We start from the raw sequence: 25,283 nt of genomic DNA, 5'->3' as shown, positions 1-25,283 counted from the left end.
ACAAAAAATAAATTATTTAAATAAAAAAAAGAAGATTTTTCTTGACATTCAGTATGTTAAAAAGGAACAAATTCAAACCCTTCATTTAAAGGAATTAATTCCAACGAAAAACCTATACATCTGTATCCTGTAATATATATTTTTCAGGCTTTAACATAATTATTTTTGTTTATTTTTGTATATTGTTTTATTATTTATTTTTTCATTAATAAGTTTTTTAAATTTTAACGGGAACGAGGACAGATCTTGTGAAAAAGAGCATACGAAGTTGTTCTATTATTTGTATTTCTCAATCGCACAGCTTAGGCCTTCTAGTACTGTATTTCCACCTCGGTCTCCAGAACCAATAAACTATGATAGATATAAATTATATGTTTAATAAGTATACATTTGAGAATATATGAGCAAACTAAATCTCATTTTTTTTAATGAATAAAAAATTAGTAAAATAAATATTACAAAAGAAAATGAAAAATGTCCTGTTTTACAGATAAATCCTTTCAACATTGTTTATTTATATATATATTTTTTTAGATTCAAAAATTATTGTTGAATTTGAATTATACATAACTAAGTCCAAAATCAACTAAAAATTTATTATTGTTATGCACGAGCGTAGATAAGATTTTGCCAAAGGGGGGGGGGCAGGCCTCAGCACATTACACACACACATACATACTTTATATACATTACATTCTGAAACGTTGGGTAAAAGAAATATATGTAATTCCGCACTCCAATAAATACCACATCATTTTATTTCTACTTCATAAAATTCAATCATTACTTTTTAAGTTTTTATTACCTATAACTACAATAAATTAATTAAATAAATCAATAATTAATTAATAAATTCATAGAAAATGAAACGACTTAATTCAAGTAGTTAACCAATTGCTCGCACAATGAAAATATAAGGTAGTTTTGCACTTTTCATCTTTGATGATTTTTTGGACGCCATCCTTACCCCCTAATACCTTTCTAATTATAGTACGTTTCCAGAGAGAAAGCATCTATCAAATAAGTTAAATATTTTCTTTGTTTTTTTTTTTCTTAGTTTCCAAAAATTGTTATGCTCTATAATTAACAACAAAAATGCAGTTATTATGAGGTTTTTCGGTGTTTATGATTTGTTCATATACTTTGTGAAGCATACACTCTTCTTATTTATAGTTAAACTGTTCACAGACCATAAAACCATGTGCTTCCATCGAAAACTCGAACTCCCTTACTATATATACCATATATAGATTAGTGAAACTGAAAAAAAAATTATAAATAAACCAGGCATACCTTACAAATTTTAATAATATGAATATAGCAAGTGGAGCAGGCGGGTTCTCGTTATAGATGAGACTGCTAAATACAGGTGGAGTCTAAATCCTTTGAATTATTGTTCAAATATAAGAAGAGTTAATAATTTTGTGTATATGGTTTGAATGGAAATTAGATTCGTACCAATGATATTAAAAAAACATAGTGGAAATACAGTGTTTCATACTTACTTTTCCTCAAAATACATGACCCATAAATTTAATTCTATGATCATAAGTTTTTACATACATACTTTATGAATTTTGTCTGCTCTAGAGCATTGGAGCATTGAGGATTGTTGATGAGGAATAAAATTGGTCTCCGCGTATGGAATTAAGGTGTTATAATAACCTTAATAAAATTTTTTTTTTATTTTTAAATTTATTTATTGCTATTCACAACTGTACATTATAATACATTTAGTAAATTTGATCTCAGTTAAATTGGAGTGCTACAGGCATGTAGAGAAACTACCCATTGGTAGCACTCTAATACGTTTACATTAGCAGGTCTCGTTGCCATCTTCTTTTCAGGCGCCTGGGAGGAATGTCAGGAATGGAAGAGGAAGCAAGGTTAGATACTAGTGGGTTTGGGTGGCTAGGGAGTTTGTAATGAAAGGAGTGATATCTGGTTCGAGCTAGATCTGTTACATATGGAACATTAAGGTCTTTATGTATGATTTTATTTGTGAAAAAGTAAGGAGCATTGATGATTTTACGAAGGATTTTGGATTGCAATGATTGGATACGAGAGGAATTCGAAGGTTTAGTGGAGCCCCAAAGCTCAACTCCATACGTCCATATTGGCCTTATTACAGTCATGTAGATCAGTCTTTTGTTATGAATTGAAAGTATAGACCGTTTGTCCAGTAAGTGCTGTAAAAGTCGAAATCGACGTGTGGTTTACTGTCTGTAGTGGAGTGTGTAATAAAATTTGCTGTTAATATTTGGCTCCACTACAGACGGAGATGTTTTGCTGTATATAGTGTACAGTGCTCAATAATGTTAAATTTTTCCGTAAGCTAACGTAAATAATACTTTTTGTATTCTACAAATTATAATTTCAATTCTCTACAATTTTTATCAGATATGAAATAAATATATATATACCTCTGGGCTCATTTTAACTACTGGAGACCTCAGCTGTTAGCAAGCTTACTTAAGTATTTCTTTCACACGCTCCCCACCAAATCAATTTAGAGCGAGCATATGCGGGCGGTGTACAATATTATTAAGAGGCTCTTCTAATGGTTCTCCAGGGGGTGGAACAAATATTCCAAGAGGGGGGGGTACACCCCCGGCGACCTATGATTGGTCGTTGAAGGGGTGGAACGGTGAGCAGATGGTCAACTGATCCAATGCGCTCTATTTGTTCCATTATAAACCGGCTCATCATTCTCTCCTCTCCGCGATACTCCACCACCTTCTTGGGGCTTTTGAAAAAGCGTTGTAATTATCTACTCACTTTGATTGATGAGATTTTACCTCATTAGTAAAATCTATTAGCAATTATAATTAAAATAACAATTATAAGGAGATCGGTAGGTTCAGTGCCGATCTATCATAACATCTCTCCAATTTTAAGGTTTTACGTTTCAAGATAACGTAGAAGTCAAAAACGAGAAAAAAAATCAGTCCGTCCACCGTCTGCAGTATTTCTTCGAATCTACCTGGCCAATTTTTTTGAGATTTGGCATCTAACTTGCAAGTCACTTGGCAATTATCCTCGTAACTCACCATACCATCCGACCATGCACGAAGAAACTGGAAAAAACCTCAGCATTAATATTATTCCTTCTCCCCCCCCCCCTTACAAAAAAAATTATTAACTAAATAGTATAGCACTAATATTAACATTAACAAGATAGTATAATACTTTTTTTTCTATTAATCTGGATTTATAAAATATGATTACTTTCATATAAATCAAAATATCGTTGTCTTCAAATTCCCATTGACGAATGGGTTTGTTAATAATATGTACAAAAATAGTATAAAATATAAAGTGATTAATCGTAACTTCATTAATTCATTAATCAAAACTTCGATCATATCTGTGTGTTGGTTTGATTCAGAATTTTGAAGTTCTACCCTGAATTATTTTGAATCGTTACGGAGTGGTCGTTTGGAATAATAATAACAATTGAATATAAAAAGTTGGGGATTTAATTCTGACTGGTCAAGAGTTGAAGAACTTGAAAAACCTTGTGTTTTTTTAATTTAATTTTTTTTTAATCTTGTATCGGCCACTAAGGACTACGCTAATATCAATGGTTAGGCTTCTTTGGTAGTCTTGATTTTCTTTCTTCCCATCGCAGTTTCATGATCCTCGACTGCCTTTCTTTTCTTTCTTTGGACCACTTTGTATCCCCATGTTTGGTTAAAGATCTTCTTGTTCAATCTTTCCTCCTTCATCCTCTTCATGTGCCCATAGAACATCAGGCTTCTGATTCTCATATCGGATTCAAGGTCTTTGATTTTTTTGTGGATCTCTTCGTAAGATCTTAGCCTGTGACCTTCCTGTATTTTTCTGAGCCCATAGATTTTTCTTAAGATACTTCATTCTATTTTAGCAGCTTTTCCAAGTTGATGGGGCATGTGGTCTCCACCCCGTATAAAATCACAGCGTTGTAATGTCTTAACTTTGTATTAGAGGAGAGGTTCTTCTTATTGTAAATTTCAGCTCTTTGAAAGCTTAAATTTTCTAATTTGTGGTTTTCTCTGGAATGCTCTCTTTCTCAGAACCGTTCTAAAAAATTATTTTCCCCGAGTTCTTAAATTTTCTGGTCACTTTTATTTTTCCATATTCAGTTTTTTTTTGTTTTTTTTAATACTTATAAGGTAGATTGTCGCTGTGCTACTAACTCCCGGGATCGGTGTTGGAATCCACCTGTAGCTAATAATTATTTATTCTGTCACTGTAGCCGTGAGTCAACTCTGTGGGTTAGTGAGCCCTCCTGAGGCATACCCAGCCAAAAGTGCATACTCTTAACAGGAGAAAAATCTGGTGGCTAAGTGTGATCATGTACAGACTACCTCCTTATGTAACCATTGTTCAAAAAACAGTGCTTCCTTACAAATTCATGGGTTCTACTGATACAAATTAGGTAGGCTGAATATGACAACACTATATCAAATATTTTAGTCATCAATAATATAATATTGTCATATTAAAAAATATTATTTATTAAATACGATGATTTAGTTACTAAAATCTTATAATAAAAACTTAGGTTTTCTCTAAGGGGTTCATGATGGATTCATTATTCAAAATTCACAATAATTTTCCTTTTCTTCACGAATTAAAAAAAAAGTCTGTTTCTGAGGAGGTGGCTTCCACAGATCGCTGCTACTTTTTAAAAATGTATTAAACTTAAAAGAAAACTGTAAAGGGTTTAAGATCTTAATTGTAGGAGTAAGTAGATGAAGGGACTAAGTAACCTTTTTTGAATCTTTAGTGTGGATGAAGGGGCTAGGTGCCTATCTAGCTAGTGTGAGGTTCTCTAACCTCAAAATCCAATTAATAACTAATATATCTAGATGTGAAATGGGCTATTTCACTTCAAAACATAACAAACTTCAACAAAAAAAAAATTTTGTTTGAACTTTGTTTTCTTAAAATTTACTATTTATAACATAACCCCTTTATCCCTTCAATTAGAGTAAAACATTTGAAAAAGTAATAAAAAAAAAACTTGCAATAAATAATAATAACAATAAATATAAATTGCAATCACAGAGACGATAGAAGTATAGATTAATTGTTTACATTAATTATATTTTAACCACAACTGTGTTAAATTGTCTTTATTTATTATTCATGTATTGTATATTTTTTTGACTTTTTTATTTTTTTCAAGGGCTTTTTTTATTATTTCTTATTCGAATTTTAAAATATTACTTTTTTGGAAATTTAATTTAGATTATAAATCCACAATTTTATGGGTCGTATTATTATTCTAAGGGACCATTCTGTAATGGTTCAAATTATTAAGCTATTAACATTATAACTCCCCAGTTCTGACTGATTTTTCTTTTACCATCGTGTTTTTACGCCATTTTGAATAGTAAATTTTTGTATAAGTTTTTTAATTTTAATTATTACATTTTAAGGCCCTAAAACTCCGTATTTTTTCTTGTTAATATAATTGTAAAAAAAATATAATTTTAAAAAACCATTTAATAATAGTTCAAAGTTTATAAAATATTGGGAGAGAGCTCGTAGACCATCGGTGAATGATTTTATATTACTATTTCCTATCATATTTTTATTTGTTACTTGTCGTGTCGGCAATGAATCTTCAGTAATAGGTTTAACTGAACAAACCTATTACTATTATTATTTGTATAATAATTCATAAAGCTATTTATGAATGAAACAAGGTAAGTGTCGTATTTTTCAATGAAGACAGCTGAATGAACCTACACGTGTAACTTTTATCAGAGCTTAGCTTTTATAACTTTCCCTTGGGATATATATATATTTGTTTTCGACTTACGGCATAGGCTACTTAAGTAGTTTAAGTCCGAGATTTCGTTTTCACTTTTGATAATCTTATCTTTGTGTGTTTATATTTTTTTCTTCTTTTTTTTTTTTTTTTTTATAAGTTCATAAAAGTTTATAAACTGGGTCAGATTATTATAGGTCTAACCAATTCTATCAGTTTTCGTTAAATAGTTCACTGTAATTTAGTTAATATTTTTCTGAAATGTCAAAGATTAGTAATCGGAAAAAAATAATGATTGTTAACCAGATTAACTTCCGATTTTCAGGCAAATAAAATATTTTTTGAAAATTCGTCATTTAACTTCTGCTAAACTATTTCAAGACCTAGATGATATTTAAAACCACATAATTGTACATTGATATGACCAGTTTTTATTATTAAAGAATTTATTAAATTAATAATCTTCTGCTGGAAAAGTTTCTGGAATTAAATTAAGATATTATAAATAAATTAACTTTTTAGTTTTTATGTAATTTTATAGAATTTAGAATTAATTTAGTCTTTGTTAATTGTTATTGTATTGAAAAAAATTGTTTATATTAAAAAAATAGTTTTATGAATAAAAATGGATTTTTGAAAAATTTGTTAATTTTAGTATAATTGTTCATCTTTGTGGAAATAGAGGCAGGAGATAATTGTTATAGTTTATTTGGTTGTTATCATAATAAAAGATAACCTTCAGGAGGGTAATTATTCTCCTAGAAATGTATAACTGTTGATAGTATAAAACTTTTATTCATTAAATAACAATAATATTATTAAATATTAGCACTTATGACATAATAGGAGATAATTATACGAGATATGTATATACTATGTTTATCAGGTAAATAGTTTTGTTGTATATATGAGTAGTAATGTTGTAATAACATGTTATAAGTTTTTGTTGAATTTGGTTTTATAGCAACCTGAAGATGGAGGATATTCCCGAAACGCTGTTGTTGATTATATTAAAATAAATTATTATAATTAAACAAGGAAGATTTGTGTCATTCACCAAATTCAATTTAAAGAATTTATTTATCAATAAATATTACAATCTTACACAACGGTGTTGGGCAATAATTAATAGTGATAACTAATCACATTCATACTAAAATAAATAAATGAAAAAAAAAATTACATATATATAAAGAAAATGATAAATAAAATGAACATAATCAAACTATGTACATGAAAAAAAAATTAAATTAAAAAATATATAAAATAAAAATATCGATTTTAGCAAAAAAGTTACAGTAACATACCAGACATATAACTACCTTAAATTCGTAATTTTGTCATTTTTGAACTAGGTTGTTAGCATACACACACATGAACCATTTTGCGATTCTGAAGAAATATTTTCTAAAAACAATAACAAGTTAGAATTTCAACAGCAGTTTTATTTTATTTTTCATAAGTTTATCTCGTTGTAAATGAATTTCACAATACTCTTGTTTTGGTCGTTGATTTTATTCGCAAAATTTGTTTGTGAACTTTGTATATAAACTTAAATAAAATAAACGGAGTTGTATATTAGAAGAAAGTTTAAATAAACATCCAGAAAAAAAACGACAATAAAATAAACATCTATTTGGGCTCTGAGAAACTTTTGTTGAAAACTCAAACTGGAAGTTGTTCACGATCATTATTCTTCCCTTTGCAATATATCTCATAAATAGGTAAGTGAAAGTAAAAAGGACAGGGAAACCTAGGAGTTAACGACTTAGAAGAAAAAAAAAAACACTTGTATAAAAAGATTCAAAATGAATCTACAACATTGTTTCTATAAATAAACAGGATATCAAGGAAAACTATAAAGTCAATGAGGGAAAATACAGATTCTATGAGACGTTATTTTTGAGTTATACAGAGAGAGTTTCAGTTCTAAAGGATCACACTTATAATTCGTCTATCCATTGTCAAATTTTATTTTATACCGTCTTCCATGTTCAAACTCACCGGAGACGCAAAAACGTGGAGTTTTCATTGATAACCATTTTAGAAAATATATATCGGGAATTCTTCTCAAGCATGCTTCAACAAAAATTCGAAACTTACATAATATCGAAAAATACATTAATATATTTAATATTTGAAAAGGAGCAAATATTAAATAAACAAATGAAATTTACAAGAGGTCTTTTTCTTGTTTCTTGACAAGAAAAAAACTATTTAATTATCAGTTTCTGTTAACATCGGTGATAAAATGCTCAATATTTCTTGAAGAAATCGATCTTCTAAGTTCATTCCTGATTCGTTTTATGGATTAGTGGCGTAGGGAGCCTGAAGGTAAATATGACACTTGTCATAGTATAAGAGCCCAAGAGGTGAAAAAAGGTAGTTATTCCACCCCAATGTTTTATTACTTTAATGAAAACTATGTATAATTACTAGTCAAAATTTCTGGGTCCACCAAGTATAGGTAGGAGGAATAAACGCGGCTGTTTCAAAACGTTAAAAAAAATTTATTTTTGATTCAGAGCTCTATCTTTAGCTCTATCAGCTATATCTTTAAAATTACCAACACTATTAAACCTAATAGAACATTACAAGTAGAGTAAATTTGCTAAAATATGAGCTATGATAGAACTATTTATGTTTTATATTTCTCGAGATATTGCTTTTTAAAAAGAAATATTTCATTAAAAATGTTGTACAAAATATACTGAAACATCATTAGTTAGTAAATTTATTTTGAGAAATCAATTTCTCATTAGCCCTCACATCAAAGCTAGATTAATGGACTATAAATTAGTTTATGCAATTTATCTTTGTAGGAGAAATAGTTTTCATGATATTTGATAAAATAAATTGATTTATAGTTGTTCAAACAAATTTTCATGTGCCAAATTTATATTCATATGCTAATATCATAAAAACTACTACTTCTACGAAGATACGTGTCATAAACTACTTATAGCAAGTTAAATTTCCTTTATTCTGAGTGCTGGCAGACATTTGAACGCCTGTATGGTTCTAGAGATATATTTTTTTCAAAAATCAAACATTTTATCTGAGCAACTAGAAATTAACATTTTCTGAATTTATTTTGTCTAAATGTCATAAAAACTACTGCTCTTACTAAGATAAACGTTATGAACTATTTTATAGTAAATTTAACTAGCTTTAATTTGAGTACTGGCAGACATCTTTACGTCTTATGGTTTCGGAAATAAAGTCATTTGTAAATCAAACATATTTTCCGAACAACTATAAATCAATTTATTTTAGCAAATATCATGAAAAATAATATTCCTACGAAGATAAAGGTCATAAACTACTTTATAGTACATTAAACTAGCTTTAATTTGATTGCTAATAGACATCTGTACGTCACATATAGATTTCTCAAAATAAATTAACTACTGATATTTCAGTATTTTTTTTATGAAATGTTGCTTTTTAAAAGGTTATATCTCGAGAACTATTGAACGTAAATAGCTCTATTAGGGCTAATATTTTTGCAAAATTAATCTTCTTTAAATAACGTTCTTTTAGATTTTCTTTAGGTAGTTTTTAAGATATAGAGCTCCGAATGAAAAATTTTTTTTTAGGTTTTGAACAGCTACCATTTTTTCCCCCTACCAATACTTGGCAAACTCATAAATTGTAACTGGTAATTATACATAGTTTTCATTAAAGTAATCAAAAATTGGTGTGAAACAACTGCCTTTTTTTCTTTCCGGTTCTTGTAGTATCAGGGCAACTATTCAAGGGACTTATGTTTTCTCACTTTATAATGACTCTCACAATTTACTAAAAGCATATACCTCAAATTTTTAACAGGCTGTATTGAAAAAGACCAAATTTGCTCAATGCTTGGTCTACTAGAAATGCTAGTGATTATAAGAGCCTCTTGGATCGCGGTATCCAAAGTCTTCGGTGTCAAGATTGCACTGATTCACGTATTGATATGGACAGAATTGGTATTCAAATAATCGATTTAACCTTTGTGAATATATTTGGAATAATAATTCCTTTTTATGGTTTGATCAGTTTCTTCATCTTCATTGAAGGTGCTCTCAAAAAAAAGAAAAAATATTAGTGCACGCAGCGGAGATGAAGTAGATGGACCTGCTTGACTGAGAATGGGGCGAGGTGAAAGTTATCGCGTTAGGCAGAGATCAATGGTTACAAATTGTGGCGCCCCTTTGGTCTTGTAGCCTCTACCGGCTTTTATAAACTATTAAAACGTTTAACAAATAATTAAATATATTTTCATCTATGGAGTTGCAGTGATTGTGGTTCATCTTTAGTGGTTAGGGGTAAGGAGTTAGTGCCGCAGACTGCGAAGCAAGGAGACACCTGTTCCTGAGAAGCGAACAGGTGTCTCCTTTGTGAGCGATATTGAGGAGAGAGGTAGGGGTTCTTACGATTTGGCAAACTACTCTATTCATTTACATGTTAAGACGTGGTATGTACAACCTCGTACCCAAGAGGTGTATTTATTGCCTTTCTTTCCTGCAATATCACACTGTATTTACGTCTCAACCAGACATAATTCGAACTCAGATGTGAGGATTCAAATCTTTGTTTTTCGTCGAGTTTTTGGCTTCATACTTAAATTAAAAAATAAATCTGAATAATCAAGCTTATAAATTGCGCTATTCTATCGTGACCATCTTTACAAGGAATAGTTAATTGCAAGACTGTCTCACCTACTATTCAATAGTTCAACTTCCCTTTGCCTTATCCGATCAAATGAAACCGAAGGAGGAACGGGAGGACAAGAGTAAAAGCGCCAATATACAGCCGTACAAGTGTCCGATCTCGGGGAGGGGGCCATTAAAATATTTAAGGTCTGCTCAATGGCAAGGAGACAATAGGCCATTGAACAATAGCTCTCCACTTGTACAATGAGCCGCTTCTCCTCTGGGATATTCTCTCCAGCCAGGATCCTGTTCCCACTGGAAACTAGAGCCGAGCGATCGATAAATATGTTTTGAATATGCCAAAGGTCCCATGAATTTCGTTTTAACATACAAGGACTCATATCTAGCTTATTGTATAATTTATTAAAATTTGGAATGAAAATGAAAATCTGTACCCCCACAAACCATTATGGATCAGGGTAGTACTGTTTTTTGAACAACGGTTATGCAAGGATTTGTTCAAGATCACGTTCAACTTCCAACTTTTTCCCCAACTAAGGATACCCACTTAATGAGACTGGAAGGACCTCAGAGAGCTCGAACACACAGGGTTGACTCACGGCTACAGTAATAGAATAATTATCTACCACAGCAGGATTCAACCCGGGTCCTCAGAGTCGGTAGCACAGTGCCTTATTCACTGAACCACCTCGCTCCAAAATTTACAATAAAAAATTTAAAGTTAGGAGAGTCCATAATTTGTGTCTAATTTTTCATTACACCCAACCAAATAATATATAAAATCTCTCAATCATTTAACTTTAACTAGCAGGTTTCCATGTTATGTGTGGGCTTATATATAGTGTTATATATTAGGTATTAAAATATATACTACAAAATTTTTAAAAAATAATAATTTTTTGTTTACAATGGTTTATGGTTTACGATTGCATTGCTTGATCAAATTATTGTATTCTAGGCGAGAACAAAGTTGATAATCGTTTTTTTACAAATCAAGAAAATCTTAAACAAGAATTTTCATCGAAAAAAAATAAATTAGTTTGTTTGAAAAAATGAAAAATCTTTCATTGTTAATATTGATCAACAATGAATGGATATAAAATATGGAAGAATTTTATAATTATTTTTATTCTATGACAGTAATTACAATAGTCAGAATTTACATTCACTTTCTTAAATAAATTTCAGGTATTATTTTTATACTGAAAAATAAAGAAATAGCTCTTTTGAAGTGTATAAACAAGATTTATTTCACCTCAAACTGGTCAGTGAAAATTGTGTTATACCCATATTAAATATTTTCCTTATTTTTATATAATATATATTACTATTTATATAATATATAATATATTACTGCTCCTAAACCTTAGGATTAATTACTCCAGTGTCGTTGAGAATGTCCCAGTCTGCTTTTGTTTTTATTAACCCTACAAAGTTTCAGAAGTAATGTGCCAACTTATAACCTTCCTACTTGATTTTTGATCCCGATATGGAAATGCGGCTCGGAACCAATTTCCTATTTTCAGATGGTGAAGGTGACATCATCTCCAACCCTCTCTGGCGTAGTCGTGCATGAATTATGCACCAAGGGTTTGATTGACATAAGCAGGAGAAGGCATTTACTCTCCCGTGTCTCCTGGGGGCGTGCCCTATGACTGATCATTGGAAAGGGGTGAATTCTAAATCAAGGGAATTAAACAGAAAATATCTACATAAAATTCTGTTGTTTCTCTCCAAGGAGAGCCAGGACACAAATGTTAAATTAAAAAAAAATTCCTGTTAACGCCACATTATAACGATAAATATTACATGTTTTTATTCATGTCGCTAAATAAAGATAAAACTCACAAAACGTATAAATTAACTGTAATTTTTGTGAGTTTTATAATACGGTAATTAATAGAGACTGGATTTTCGTGCGATTTCATCTTTTGTTCCCCTGCTTCAAATTCAGCCAAAAAATAAAAGGTCTTTCGATTAATACTATTTTATTACAATTTTCGAATTTACTGCACGAATTTGCTCATTTTGCGGATTTTCTGCTCGAAACTGTATTTTTGGAGTTTTTTAAATTTATAAATTTGCCTGTGTTTAATGAAAAAATAATTTAAGGAATAATAATAAGGAAACTTACAATTAATTAGTTAAATGGCACATCATACAATCTCAATTATCCCTATCTTAGCTCGTTCTGGTTTTACCCGGAATCAAACGAAATCTGATTTTTAATACAAAAATCAAATCTAAGTTTAAAAATTTAGGCGTAGTTAGTTATTTTGTTCCTAATTAAAATATGAAAAAATTAAATTTAAATTACTAAAGAATTCCGGAACTGGTTGATGTCAAATCCAATGTTTGGAGTTGAATACTAGAATTTAATAGTTTAAATATTCCTTTTTACGTAGCACCATGATTCATTTTTAATAATTGTATTGGTTTTAAGAAGTTTTAAATTGAGTTATTTAATCTTCATTTTTCGAATGAAAAAATCAATAAATACAGTAAGCTTCCACTCAACTCTTCAATTTTAAACAAAGTTTTTAATAAAAGTAGTTCAGCTTTTTGTGTATAGTTGCCAAAATTTTGTGAGAATTCGGCGTGTTTGTTGTTTATTTTGTTCCAAACAAGGTTGGATAAGCTTTACATATTAATATTATAAATTACATAGTGAAGTTAATTTTTTCAGCATTTCAGCATTTCAATCACGATTATTTACATTTTGGGTTTTTACTACAAAAAAATTCGGTCTCCAGTGATAAACAAATAAGTAATGAGAGAGGAAATAAGAATAGGAACAAAAACTACTATTAGGACATTATAATTAAAAGGCTCCAAATAAAGCCTCCAGTACTCCAAACAGCAATCAATTGCTAACCGATCAACTTTTGGTCGATCTAAGGTGGTTTACACTATCCGATACGCATAGTACGTCGTGTCGGAAACATTTATATTCGTGTCGTGTCGGAAATATTTATATACTATCAGACATTTCCTATCATATACTCTACAGAACACTGTATGACACGTGACACTGATCATATGAATGCAGACCAGATCAGTAAGATTTACTTTGAATATACTTTAGTACATAGATCGATCAACCGTGGTAAAATCCGTATTTTATCCTCTTTGTTAAGTCAAGTGTGGCTGCTATTAAAATTTTGTTTTTTTCTCTTAATCGTCTGTAGTGCGTATTTACGTTTAAAATGTATATTTGTATAGTTTTCGAACTCATTATTGAACAAAATTGAAGATCGAATTCCAATTTGAGAAATAATATGGATTGAAAAAGCGACTGGGGAATGGGAGCTATAGACAGGAAGGAGGATTAGACATTGCAAATCCCGTCAAAGCTTCTTCTATGATTAATTTTTGGGAATTCGTTGCAGATTATTAATTTTTAAAATTTAAGGAAAGTTGCTTGTCGTCAATTTTCGATTTTCGCTGCATCGTATTGCTCGAAAATATCGTTTACGTCGGACCAATCAACATCTTATAGAATTTCTGCGAAAGTTTTAACTAACGAATTTTTAAAAATAATCGAAGATCGTTAAATATTATTATTTTTTTTATTAATAAATATATTTTTTATTATATTTGAAATTTTTATCTAAAATTGATAAATAATTATTCACTTTTTCACAACCATAATTAATAAAATTACAATGCACAGCTTTAATAAAATTACAATTTTGTCTCACTCCACTCCACCTATCCTTCCAGCGGAGGACGTTTCGTGGTCTTTGGATCGCCGCCAGTTCCTGTCAATTCTAAATCCGTCTGTCCAAAGACAGATCTTGAGTTGATTGTTCGGGGAATTAAATTGGAGTCCATAGCCCCTCCTGAATTGTTATTCAATCGATTTATTTGACTATCGTTTTATTTGACAAAATCGGGCCGGAAAAAATTGCCCCATTTTTTTTTTGAAAAAGTTCCCAAAAAGGGCCCTATGTTTTCCACCACGGCCTTGAGTACATGGTGGTATTAGTAACAATGCAAGTGATTATTTAATCCCTAAAACACATAATAACCTTTATAGTAACTTATAAAATTGTTGGTTGTTCTATCTCATTTTTTAGTAACACGGTCATATTTTTTATAGATTTTAGTAAACGACAATAAAATTATTTAATCGGCAATAGTTTCACTTAAAAAAAATTCTCGTTTTTACATTTTTCTTTTCTCTTTCCCTCCAATTATATTTAGAGAGAAAAACTTGTGATGCCCCACTATATTGGTTTGCTAAGTACACAGCATACTTATACTTAGTTAATTTTTTTTTTTTTTAATTCTTATAATTTATAGGAATAGGAGTAAATTTAAAACATAAATTAGTAATGCACGATTTTTTTTCTTTTATCTTTTTGTTTCTATTTTCATTTTTTCAAAATCTTTTTTATTCTTTTTTTCCTTATTATTCTTTATTTTGCTTCCCATTATTTGTTTACATATCTAAGTATAATTTTCGCCCTTACACCAGTAAATCTTCCCTTTTTTTCCCTCTTTAACAGACATAAACTAAATTTAAAATATAAAATATAAATAATAAAAAAAATAAAACAACAATTATCTACAAGGATATAACTATATGCCTAAAATAAAATACAGGTAATTAATACAAAATTTAAAAAAAAGTAATATATAAAATGTAATAAATGAAAATAATTAATAAAAATATTTATTTTATTTGTTGATGCCTTTTTTACACTGATGTTTCAAATTTTTAATACCGCATTTCAATTTCAAATATGTTTAATGAGTAATTTCTAGTCGAATCAGTACCGTGTTGCAAGTTTTTATCATAATAGAATTAAGAATGTTATGAAATACGATTACTTTTGTGAAATTACATAAGTTTTGGTCAAAACGTTTTTTATGGTCCAGGTTGTTCCAAATTATGATCAGTATTTGTACACGGTTTATTTATATTATATGAATGTTATAATTTATATTATTTTAAGTATGTAAGCGTAAATATCAATCACTAAGGTTTTTTTAATGAAAAATGTCGGGGATTCAGACCAAATCTAATTTAAAAAAAGAAGATTTATCTCCGTCTTGTGAAGATCGTTTATGGATATTTGGATATGTCCTGAAGGTGGTCTTGTCTCTATTTGGAGCTGCCACTCCGCCTCTCTTAATGACACACACTTCCCACGTCTGTTCCAGAGAAGTTCCACTATCAGTGGGACGAACATAGGGTCTGTATTATCCATTCCTAGTCAGTCCTAGAAATCGAACCTAAATTCTTAAACAAAAAATCCTCAATAGAAACACCAACGATCAACCGGACCAGAACTTAACGCGTTTTATTGTATATATACATTTAAGGAAATTTTCAAACTTAAATGAAAATTTCATCCTGTTATATATTATTGTTTCTGAATGCAGCAATATACCCATATTTACATAAATCACTTTTCTTAATTACAACTTTATTAAAAAATATATATTTTGTATTATTATAATTTATTATATATATTTTATTTTATACCAGATCGGCCTGATGGGCCATTGATTATGGGGGGTATAGTCTCGTACAAAAGACACCCCTAACAATAAACAATGTTATTATTAAAAGAAAAAAAAAAGATAAAATAAATAGATAAGAATAATGCTTCTTAATAAAAGAGGGAAGTTAAATTAATAACAAAAAATAATGATATTGGTACACTTTAAATAAAACAAACAATTTCCCTCTAATAGTAAAAAGAAACAAGTTAATTTTAAAAAGGGACGAGAGAAGAAAATAGAAATAATCAAATAAAAATAATAATAATGAATAAATAAAATGAGTAATAATAAAAAGTAAAATAAAGGTAGTGTGACTATGAATTAATTTTTTATGTATTAAAATTTATAAAAGAATGTCCTGCAGCAGTCTGAGCTTTAGTCTTCGGGTTGAGGTTGGGTTTCCCAGGTTGTAGGTCTCTGCTCCTTTAATTGTCGGCAACTGGGAGTGGAACTTCATGAACCGCTTTTTTATGTAATCCTCTATTGACTCCATTTGTAATCTATTATGATAACAAATAAATCATATATCAAGATATTATTACCATCCTTATAATAATATTATCACATCAAATTCACATTGTTCAAGTTATGTTGTATTTTTTACAAATACATTTGAGATAAAGTAAAAATAAAAATGAAAATCTTGATTTGTTCATATTCACGAAAAAAAAATTTATGATTCAATAATTACCGAGTATTTGGCTACTCATCATATTGTCAATAAAATTCTCTTCATTAATTTATAAATTACTGTTACACCATTTTATATCGCTTGTTATTTATTCATTTGTAATTAGGCATAATTTATTATTGTTTAATTTGGCTTTCCTTCAATTATATCCATAGAAAGTATTATCATGATTTTAGCAATGCGATCATGTTTTTGTCAGGGCGATAATAATATTTTAATAGATGATATAATTTTTTTAATTTCTAATAATACTTTTTTTTTATATTTACTTATTGCTATTTACAACTGTACATTATAATACATTTAGTAAATCTGATCTAAGTTAAATTGGAGTGTTACAGGCGTGTAGATAAACTACCCATTGGTAGCACTCTAATGACATTTTACATTAGCTGGTCTCGTGGCCATCTTCTTTTCAGGCGCCTCGGAGGATTGTCAGGAATGGAAGATTAGAAACTAAGGGTTTTGAGTGGTTTGAGAGTTTATAATGGAAGGAGTGATATCTGGTTCGGGCTAGATCGGTTACATAGGGAACATTAAGGTCTTTATGTATGATTTTATTTGTGACAAAGTAAGGAGCATTGAGGATTTTACGAAGGATTGTGGATTGAATACAAGAGCAATTCGAAGGTTTAGTGGAGCCCCAAAGCTCAACTCCATATGTCCAGATTGGCCTTATTACAGTCATGTAGATCAGTCTTTTGTAATGTGTTGGAAGTTTAGACCGTTTGTCTAGTAAGTGCTTCTAATAATACTAAATATTTTTTAAACAGAAGTTATAAAGGGAATTCTCTATTGATATTGCTGCATTCATGAATATATGACTCATGGAAAAAATTGTGTATAATGTTATTTTTTTAAATTTACGACTGCATTTGAGCTAAAAATACAATAGGTAAATGTGAGAAGCTATATTAACATTTTTTATATTTCTACATCTCGAAACAATCTTCTGTATTATTTTCAAAATTATTTCATTCCCTAGTTGCAGTAGGTCATAAAATAATATTATTTTACGATCTCACGATTTGTCTGATATCGGATTAAGAGTAAAATTTATTATTCTTGAGACTGTTCCACCGAAGTCTTAAACTTTTCCGATCCTCGCCACGGAAGCACAAAATCCTTCATAGCCCCTAAGGGTGTGCCTGGAGGCAGGTTTTAGTATCACACCACCCCCTCCCTCATAATTCTTCCAAGATACGAGCGCTAATGCAGACAACTCCCCTTGGTAAAGAGTATCCAACGGGCCCCAAAAAAATCTCAGATCCGGTTCTGTTCAAAGTATCGATTTTCCCGGTCGATCCGGAGACCTGCACCGGAGTTGTTAGTAAACTGAAATCGGTCGCCGACATATTGTTTATCCGGAGTTCTTTTTTGTCCCCGCTGACGGCTCGGACAAGCAGTGACGGCCATAACAAAGGACCTGAAAAATGGGGTGAGGCTTGTCATTGGCATCTGATTCATTTACTTTTTTTTTCACTTACTAAAAGAAAACTAACCTACATAATATAGAAAGCATACTTGTTTAAAACGTTCTCTTGTTCAAATCAACAATCATATTAAAACGGTAATATTATAATATAAATGTCATTCCTAACTTCTTGACTGTTAATAATGTGTATTTTGATGACATTAATGCTCTGTCAATAATAACAAGTACAGTGTAATCTTGGTTACACTAATAATAAAAGAAAGTATTAAGAAAAAAAAGTATAAAAAATACAACAATATGAATATACCTAACTATTTTTATTTATTTAATTTTTTTCATACTTTTATGAAAATTTGACAGTTTGGAGTTTAAAAAAAATTGTCATTCACCAAATCCAGTTTAAAAAAAATAATCTTTTTTTAAAGAAGTCGGTTTTATTTTTTTCGTCAGGTGCCTCGAGCCTTATAACATTGCTGGTCTAACCGTATTTTGTGTAACCACACTTTTGCTTTCTTTTACATCCCCAGTAAAATATTAAGTGATGATTTCATTTTTTTTTTAAAACTATACGAATGTTCATTTATAATTTAAAAAAAAAATAAATAAAAATACTCTTGTAATTTTATGCTTATAAATTTATATAAACCGTGATAACAAAAATTAGTTGACCAATAACATTTGTATTGTACATATTTCTACTATTAATTAAATTAGTTTTACAGAATCAAATGATTTATATGATAGCTACTATGTATTTCTAATTCCAAGAGAACATATTAGTAACATTTCCATAGGAATTAGATTACCCCATATCGAAATTGTATAAACATTTTCACTTTCGATTTTCATGGTGTTTACAATAACTTGCCTATAGATCGGTAAGTTAAAAGCTTCCTTTATACATGTGGACTTTTATTTGAAAACAAAAATGATATTGCCTACTGATATGAGTTTTCTCAAAAAAATTGCCTTTTTTTTTTTTTTTAATTCCACTTTTATTTGAAAACAAAATTATTATTGCATACTGAGCTTTCTCAAACAAAAGTACCTTTTTTTTATTCCACATTTATTTGAAAACAAAATGATATTGCCTACTGATATGAGTTTTCTCAAAAAAATTGCCTTTTTTTTTTTAATTCCACTTTTATTTAAAAAGAAAATTATTATTGCATACTGAGCTTTCTCAAACAAAAGTACCTTTTTTTTATTCCACATTTATTTGAAAACAAAATGATATTGCCTTTTTATTCCACTTTTATTTGATATCGAAATTATTATTTCCTACTGAATTTTCTAAAAAAAAAAAAAAAAAGTGACTTTTCTTTATTCCACATTAATTTAAAAACGAAATTATTATTGCCTGGTGAGCTTTCTCAGAAAAAAGTGACTTTTTTTATTCCACTTTTATTTGAAAACAAAATTATTATTGCCTACTGAGTTCTATCAAAAAAAGTGACTTTTTTTTGTTCCACTTTTATTTGAAAACAAAATTAATATTTCCTGCTGAATTTTCTAAAAAAAAAAAAAAAGGACTTTTCTTTATTCCACTTTTATTTGAAAACAAAATTATTATTTCCTGCTGAGTTATCTCCTTTTCCCTGTTTTTAAGGATTTTCTTAACGAATGATTAAAAACTAAAATTCACACAATATAAATTGAGATAAACAGAAACCCTACTTGTGATTGTTTGGTAACTGATATATTCCACATAACTAATAACTGCCCTCTACAACTAACTCCCACAAGTTTTGGAATAATAATAATATTCTTTATTTATTCTAGGATTGATCCCTTTAGTAATAATAATAATATTAAAGGCGTCAAATTTAGGCTTTAGAGCCTTAGAGTAAAATACAAAATTATAATTAAATTATAAAACGTCATAAATATAATTAATTTGAAAAGATAAAAATGAACAACAATAATTAACAGAATACATAAAATAAGATTAGTACAAATAAAATAAAAACATATATCATATCATAAAAGATAAGGTGACTAACTTTTGATAGTAAATACAAATTTTTAAAAAAAAGTAATAAAAAATCAAATACAATTAAACTAAAAATAATGAATGAAAAGGTTCAATTTCTGCTAATATAAATATTTACAAGTATAAACGAAAATCTGAAACATTAAATACAGAAAGTATATAAACCTTATTCGAAACTTTTAATTCTTATTCTTCTGTAATTGGGTGGACAGAATGTAGTCGAAGATTGAAAAGCAAAAAGATTTGTACGGTTTATTTAATTTTTCCAGACCCTAACTGTACTTTCCAGTTGTTAATCAGTCAGTATATTTCTGTCTTTTTTATTACTTATGTTTATTACTTTTTATTGTAAGTGTTGTTAGTTGTGTCGTGTGTTTATGAGTTAAACATGAATTAAAATTTTGTACATTCTATATTTTATTAATAGCCCGATTCTTATATATATATTTTCTAATCATTACTTTTAGATATCGTCTGAAATTTTTTTTTTCGCTGTGTATAATTTTAATTAAATAATTTAATATACCAAAACATCGCTGCTTATTATTGATTTAATATCAAAATCCCAGCAAATAGATATCATTAACAGTCTAGAAAACATATATATTTGTTAATAAGTAATTTTTAAAACATATTCATAAGATCGTATTTATTCATGAACTATTTATTCTGTATCTAGGTGATTAATCACTCTTCAACTCCGGCATTTTGTCCCGTCAAGTTGCTGTGTCACGGATCCATTGATCATGGATTTCACAATGAATAATTCAAAGTACAATTGTGTTCTTTGAAGTAGCTATTTGTGTTCGGAACCTAGAGCTTTCTTCACAAAGGAAAATTCAGATATTGACTTAATAATCCAATAACATAGAGTAGCTTTTTCAAACGTTATTTTTTGATAACTAGACAGTCTTCCTACAACTGTCTTTCTGTATTTATATATTATTTCCCTACTTCCTCAAGACATCAGGATATGGTGATTACAAGATCGTACTCAATACAATAGTAACTGAGGTATGGTTCCTGCTATACCAGGACATCTTCAACCTGATTTAACTAACTTAACCTGTTTTCTGATTCAAAACTTAATTTGCAATTTTGTTTAGCTTTAAAAAATTCCTAATGTGATATACATATATAATTTATCTAACATTTTATATTATAATATTATTTTCATTATTTTTTAATATCTGTAATAAATGCTCCTTAATTCAAGGTTGAGTCTGGACTCAATGGATAACTTGTGGATATCTCAAATAGAAATTTTTTAATTAGACGTTTAAAGGATAGCTTGAAAAGTCCATTCTAACAAATATTTGAAACGTTAAAAAAAAAATGGGTTGAATTTTCCTTTGAAATAGCATAATTGATGAATAACATTATAGCCCTTTGAAAAAAAAAAATAATAGATACTATAGTCTGTTTAATGAACAAAGCGTTTTTAGAAAATCTAATAATGATGAGTGGCCCTTAGTGTAAATATGGCACTGATCACAATAAGTCACAAAAAATAATTTTATCTGACAAAAAAAATCATCAAATAACTTACAAAACGAGATTTTATTTGTCAAAAACAAAGGAAAAATCTTTTGTTCTAAAGATAATCTCATTCTGCGGTTTGCCTTTAAATTGCAAAATATGCGGATGACACATGTGTGCTATAAATGAATAATGACCCGTCCATTGTATCCGAAACCCTCCAATCCCACAATGCCACCCTTGAAGAATGCTGTGCAAACTGGTGGATTAAAATAAATTCTAATAAATCGCATCAAATCACGTACGCCCTTCGTCGTAAACCTATGACTTCTGCCCTGCAGTATCCTTCAATAATATTCCGTTTATTCCTGTCGAACTGATCCGCTTCCTCGGACCGCTCCTAGACAAACGACTAACTTGGAATCCTCATACAAGATTGAAAAGACAGAAAACTGCTCGCCGATTCAAATTATTCAAACATTTACATGGCAAACGGTTTAAACTTCGAACTAATTACAAAAGACCATAGTAAGGCCTACCTGGATTTAAGGAGTCAGGTTTTGGGGCTCCTCTTAACCATCCAATTTCTCTCGTAGTCAATCCTTACAATCTAAAATCCCCAATGTTTCTTACTTTATCCCAATTAAAATCATCCATAATGACCTCAATGTTCCATATGTTACCCATTTGGTCAAATTAGATACCATTTCTTCCATTACAAACTCCCTAACCACCTAAACCCACTAGTTTCTAACCTTGCTTCCTCTTCCATTCCTGACAATCCTCCGAGGCGCCTGAAAAGAAGATGGCCACGAGACCTGCTAATGTAAACGTCATTAGAGTGCTACCAATGGGTAGTTTCTCTATACGCCTGTACCACTCCAATTTAACTGAGATCAAATTTACTAAATGTATTATAATGTACAGTTATAAATAGCAATAAATAAATTAAAAAAAAATAAAAACCACCTAAACCCACTTTTTTCTAATCTGGCTTTTTCATTACCTGATAATCGTCTGAAAAGACGATGGCCTCGAGATCACCTACTAGAGAAATGTGATTGGAGTTCTATCAATGGATTGATTCTCAGAGTCTATATTATGACATTGTATAAATCAATAAACAAGATACAGTTAAAATAAATTATCAAAAAGAAAATGCAATAAATGAACATTCGAAATTAACAAAAAATGTTAATAATTCCGTCCTACTCACTAAAAATATTAATTAATTTGATAAATGACACAAAGCCATTAAGTTTCTTCATTTGACTCATTAAGACAGGTTCAATTATTTTCTAAGATTAAATACTAACGTATAAATGAGCTATCCATATCCTATTTCCACAGTTAAGAGCTTTTATTTTCTCGCCATTGTTGCGGTGTAATGGTTTCCTCTCTCATTAAAAGAAACGTTCTTTCTTTAGTTTTTTCTTCCTTTGTCTATATAGCAATCCCATCTTCTTCTCTTGCCCTTATTTTACCGGGTTTTCTTTCAGCTTTGGAAAGCTTTTAGACAATGGTACCAGGTGTTATAGAGGCAGTTTTCACCGTATGGAAACGCCTTAGAGTTAATTGTACCTTTCCAGTTTTATAGGCATTTCGAGCAGTCCAAGTATAAAATCATACTATAATTAATCATTTTGAGTATTTGTTTTTCTTTTATGATAGTTTTATTAAGAAATTTGCAGTAACAGATTATTATTTTACATGATTAAGGATGCCCATCCTTATAATCATGTTAGTTTGTTAATAAAATTGTATTTCATTTATATAATTTACAAAATGTTGAATAATAAATAAAAACTTGGGAATCTGGTTTAATATTGAATTAAACTCTTTTCAAAATGTTGAAATTGAATACCAAGAAATTATAACATCCATTTCGTTACATTAACTGGTTGGTTAGCTCCTTGATATTTTTATCAATCTATTGTTATTTTTAAATAGTTAAAATAATTATAGATAGATAAAAATGTATCCATTATTTTTTCCGTACAATAAAAAACGTAATATTTTTTTATATTGTTTTATTAGAATTGAATGAAGACAAACATTGCTTATTACAAAGAATGCACAATCCTTGTTGTTTATTTGTTTATTGGCGCGACAGACCGTTGAGGTGCAAGGCCTCGCGCGATGTACTTAAAAAATACATCGCGCGTTTCTTGGCGTAGTTTTCATAGGGTGGGTCCGTCCCTCCCACGCCTATTTTTGTGAGTACCACCCATTGGCTGACGGGCCACACAAATGCCCGTGAGGAGATTGTGAGTAAGTATTGTATAGTTATAAGCTTGAAAAAAATCCTGGATAGGGCCGGGGACTCGAACTCGCAATCTTCGTTACCACGCTGCTACCGTCACCACCCACACAATCCTTATGTATATATATTACAGTGATACTTGCTGTTTCAGACTTACACAAACAATTGGGGTTACTGAAATCAGTAATCACCCCGGAAAAACAGAGCAGAGGTTTCCAATCTTTTTCTGTTGTCGCTCCCTAAATAATGGAATTTTTTTCCGTGGCGCCCTTAATACATCAATTTTTTTCCTAATTTTTTTATTTTCTTGAAAAATTGAAAAACTTTCCTATTTAAAAGCGATTACCCATTTAATAGCGAAAAATGAAAAACAGATATTTACTATTTAGTGACTAAAGCATGGGTGGGTAACCCGGGCTTGCGCACTAGCGTTTCTAAGGATACGAATTGAAAAGAAAACAATGAAAGACTCGAAAGTTGCTAAATTCTTGGAATTTTGTCAGTATATACGATTGTTGGTACAAAAATTCGAGAATTGGAAATTCCGAGATTTCCAAATTGTTTAACTGAATGTTTTGCAGCGCTCTTATAACGGCACCGCGGCGCAAACTTTAAGAATTACTGGTATAGAGAAATTTTCAGAGCTTTTCGAAACTTTCAGTATTTCCTTCTAGTCCCCAATCGCTAAGTAATTTCGATTCGCACGTTATAATATGAACCATCCGAACAGAAACCAATCTGAAAAGTTGAAAAAAAAAGACTATTCAACTTACTTAAGATGCTCAGTTTAAATCTAGTCCATATTTAGTGTAAGACAAGCTTCCTTGGAACGTCAAGTATTACTTAACATTTATAATAATTACTTAAATCATCAAATGTATTTTTATTTTAAAAATTTTACTTCAGCTCCTCCTATAATAATATATTATATATTTGTTTTGCAGAAACTTGATTGGTAACCAGATACACACCATTGAAAAGGGAGCATTTCAAGACTTATCAGGAGTTGAAAGGCTGTAAGTAATTAAAAATATCTTTTATACATACATACACATACCCATATATATATCCCTTACCGCAGGTGGGATTCGAACCCACAACCTTTATACCTTGTGAATCCAAAGATCTGGGACCCTCAGCTATACTCTAATACATTCTTCCTCAGTATTATTGTTTTTTAAACTATATCTGTTTTTAAATTAATATTTTACACGGTAGCGATGTCAAATGGACAATTTATGATATATTTTCTCACATAGAAATAAGTTTTACATGTCTAATAATTTTTTTTTACAATTTTGGTTTTGAATCTGAAGCATTATTAAATTATTGGTTTTGTAAAAAAAAAAGTATGGAAGTTTCGAATTCAGCCCTGAGCATGCGAGATCGACATACATATTAAAATTACTATGATTTTCATTTCCACTTTTACTCAATCATTTTTCTCAATTGTTGGCGACAAAATCTATAAAAAACAAATCTCTTCCAA

At 29.7% G+C, this 25,283-nt stretch overlaps 1 protein-coding gene across 1 annotated transcript in view; it reads left to right on the top strand.

Moving 5' to 3' along the window:
• sli (slit guidance ligand) overlaps positions 1-25,283 on the top strand; it is a gene marked incomplete at its 5' end in the record, with an annotated part of 108,929 nt that overhangs the window by 49,451 nt on the left and 34,195 nt on the right. The window contains 1 exon segment of the mRNA XM_014437270.2: positions 24,739-24,810. Within this exon segment, the coding sequence (XP_014292756.1) occupies positions 24,739-24,810 (72 nt within the window).

This window comes from Halyomorpha halys, unplaced genomic scaffold, assembly GCF_000696795.3.
Source record: "Halyomorpha halys isolate HHAL.00 unplaced genomic scaffold, Hhal_1.1 Scaffold2403.1, whole genome shotgun sequence".
NCBI classification, from domain to species: Eukaryota; Metazoa; Arthropoda; class Insecta; order Hemiptera; family Pentatomidae; genus Halyomorpha; species Halyomorpha halys.
This window is presented reverse-complemented; position numbering and strand designations above follow the sequence as displayed.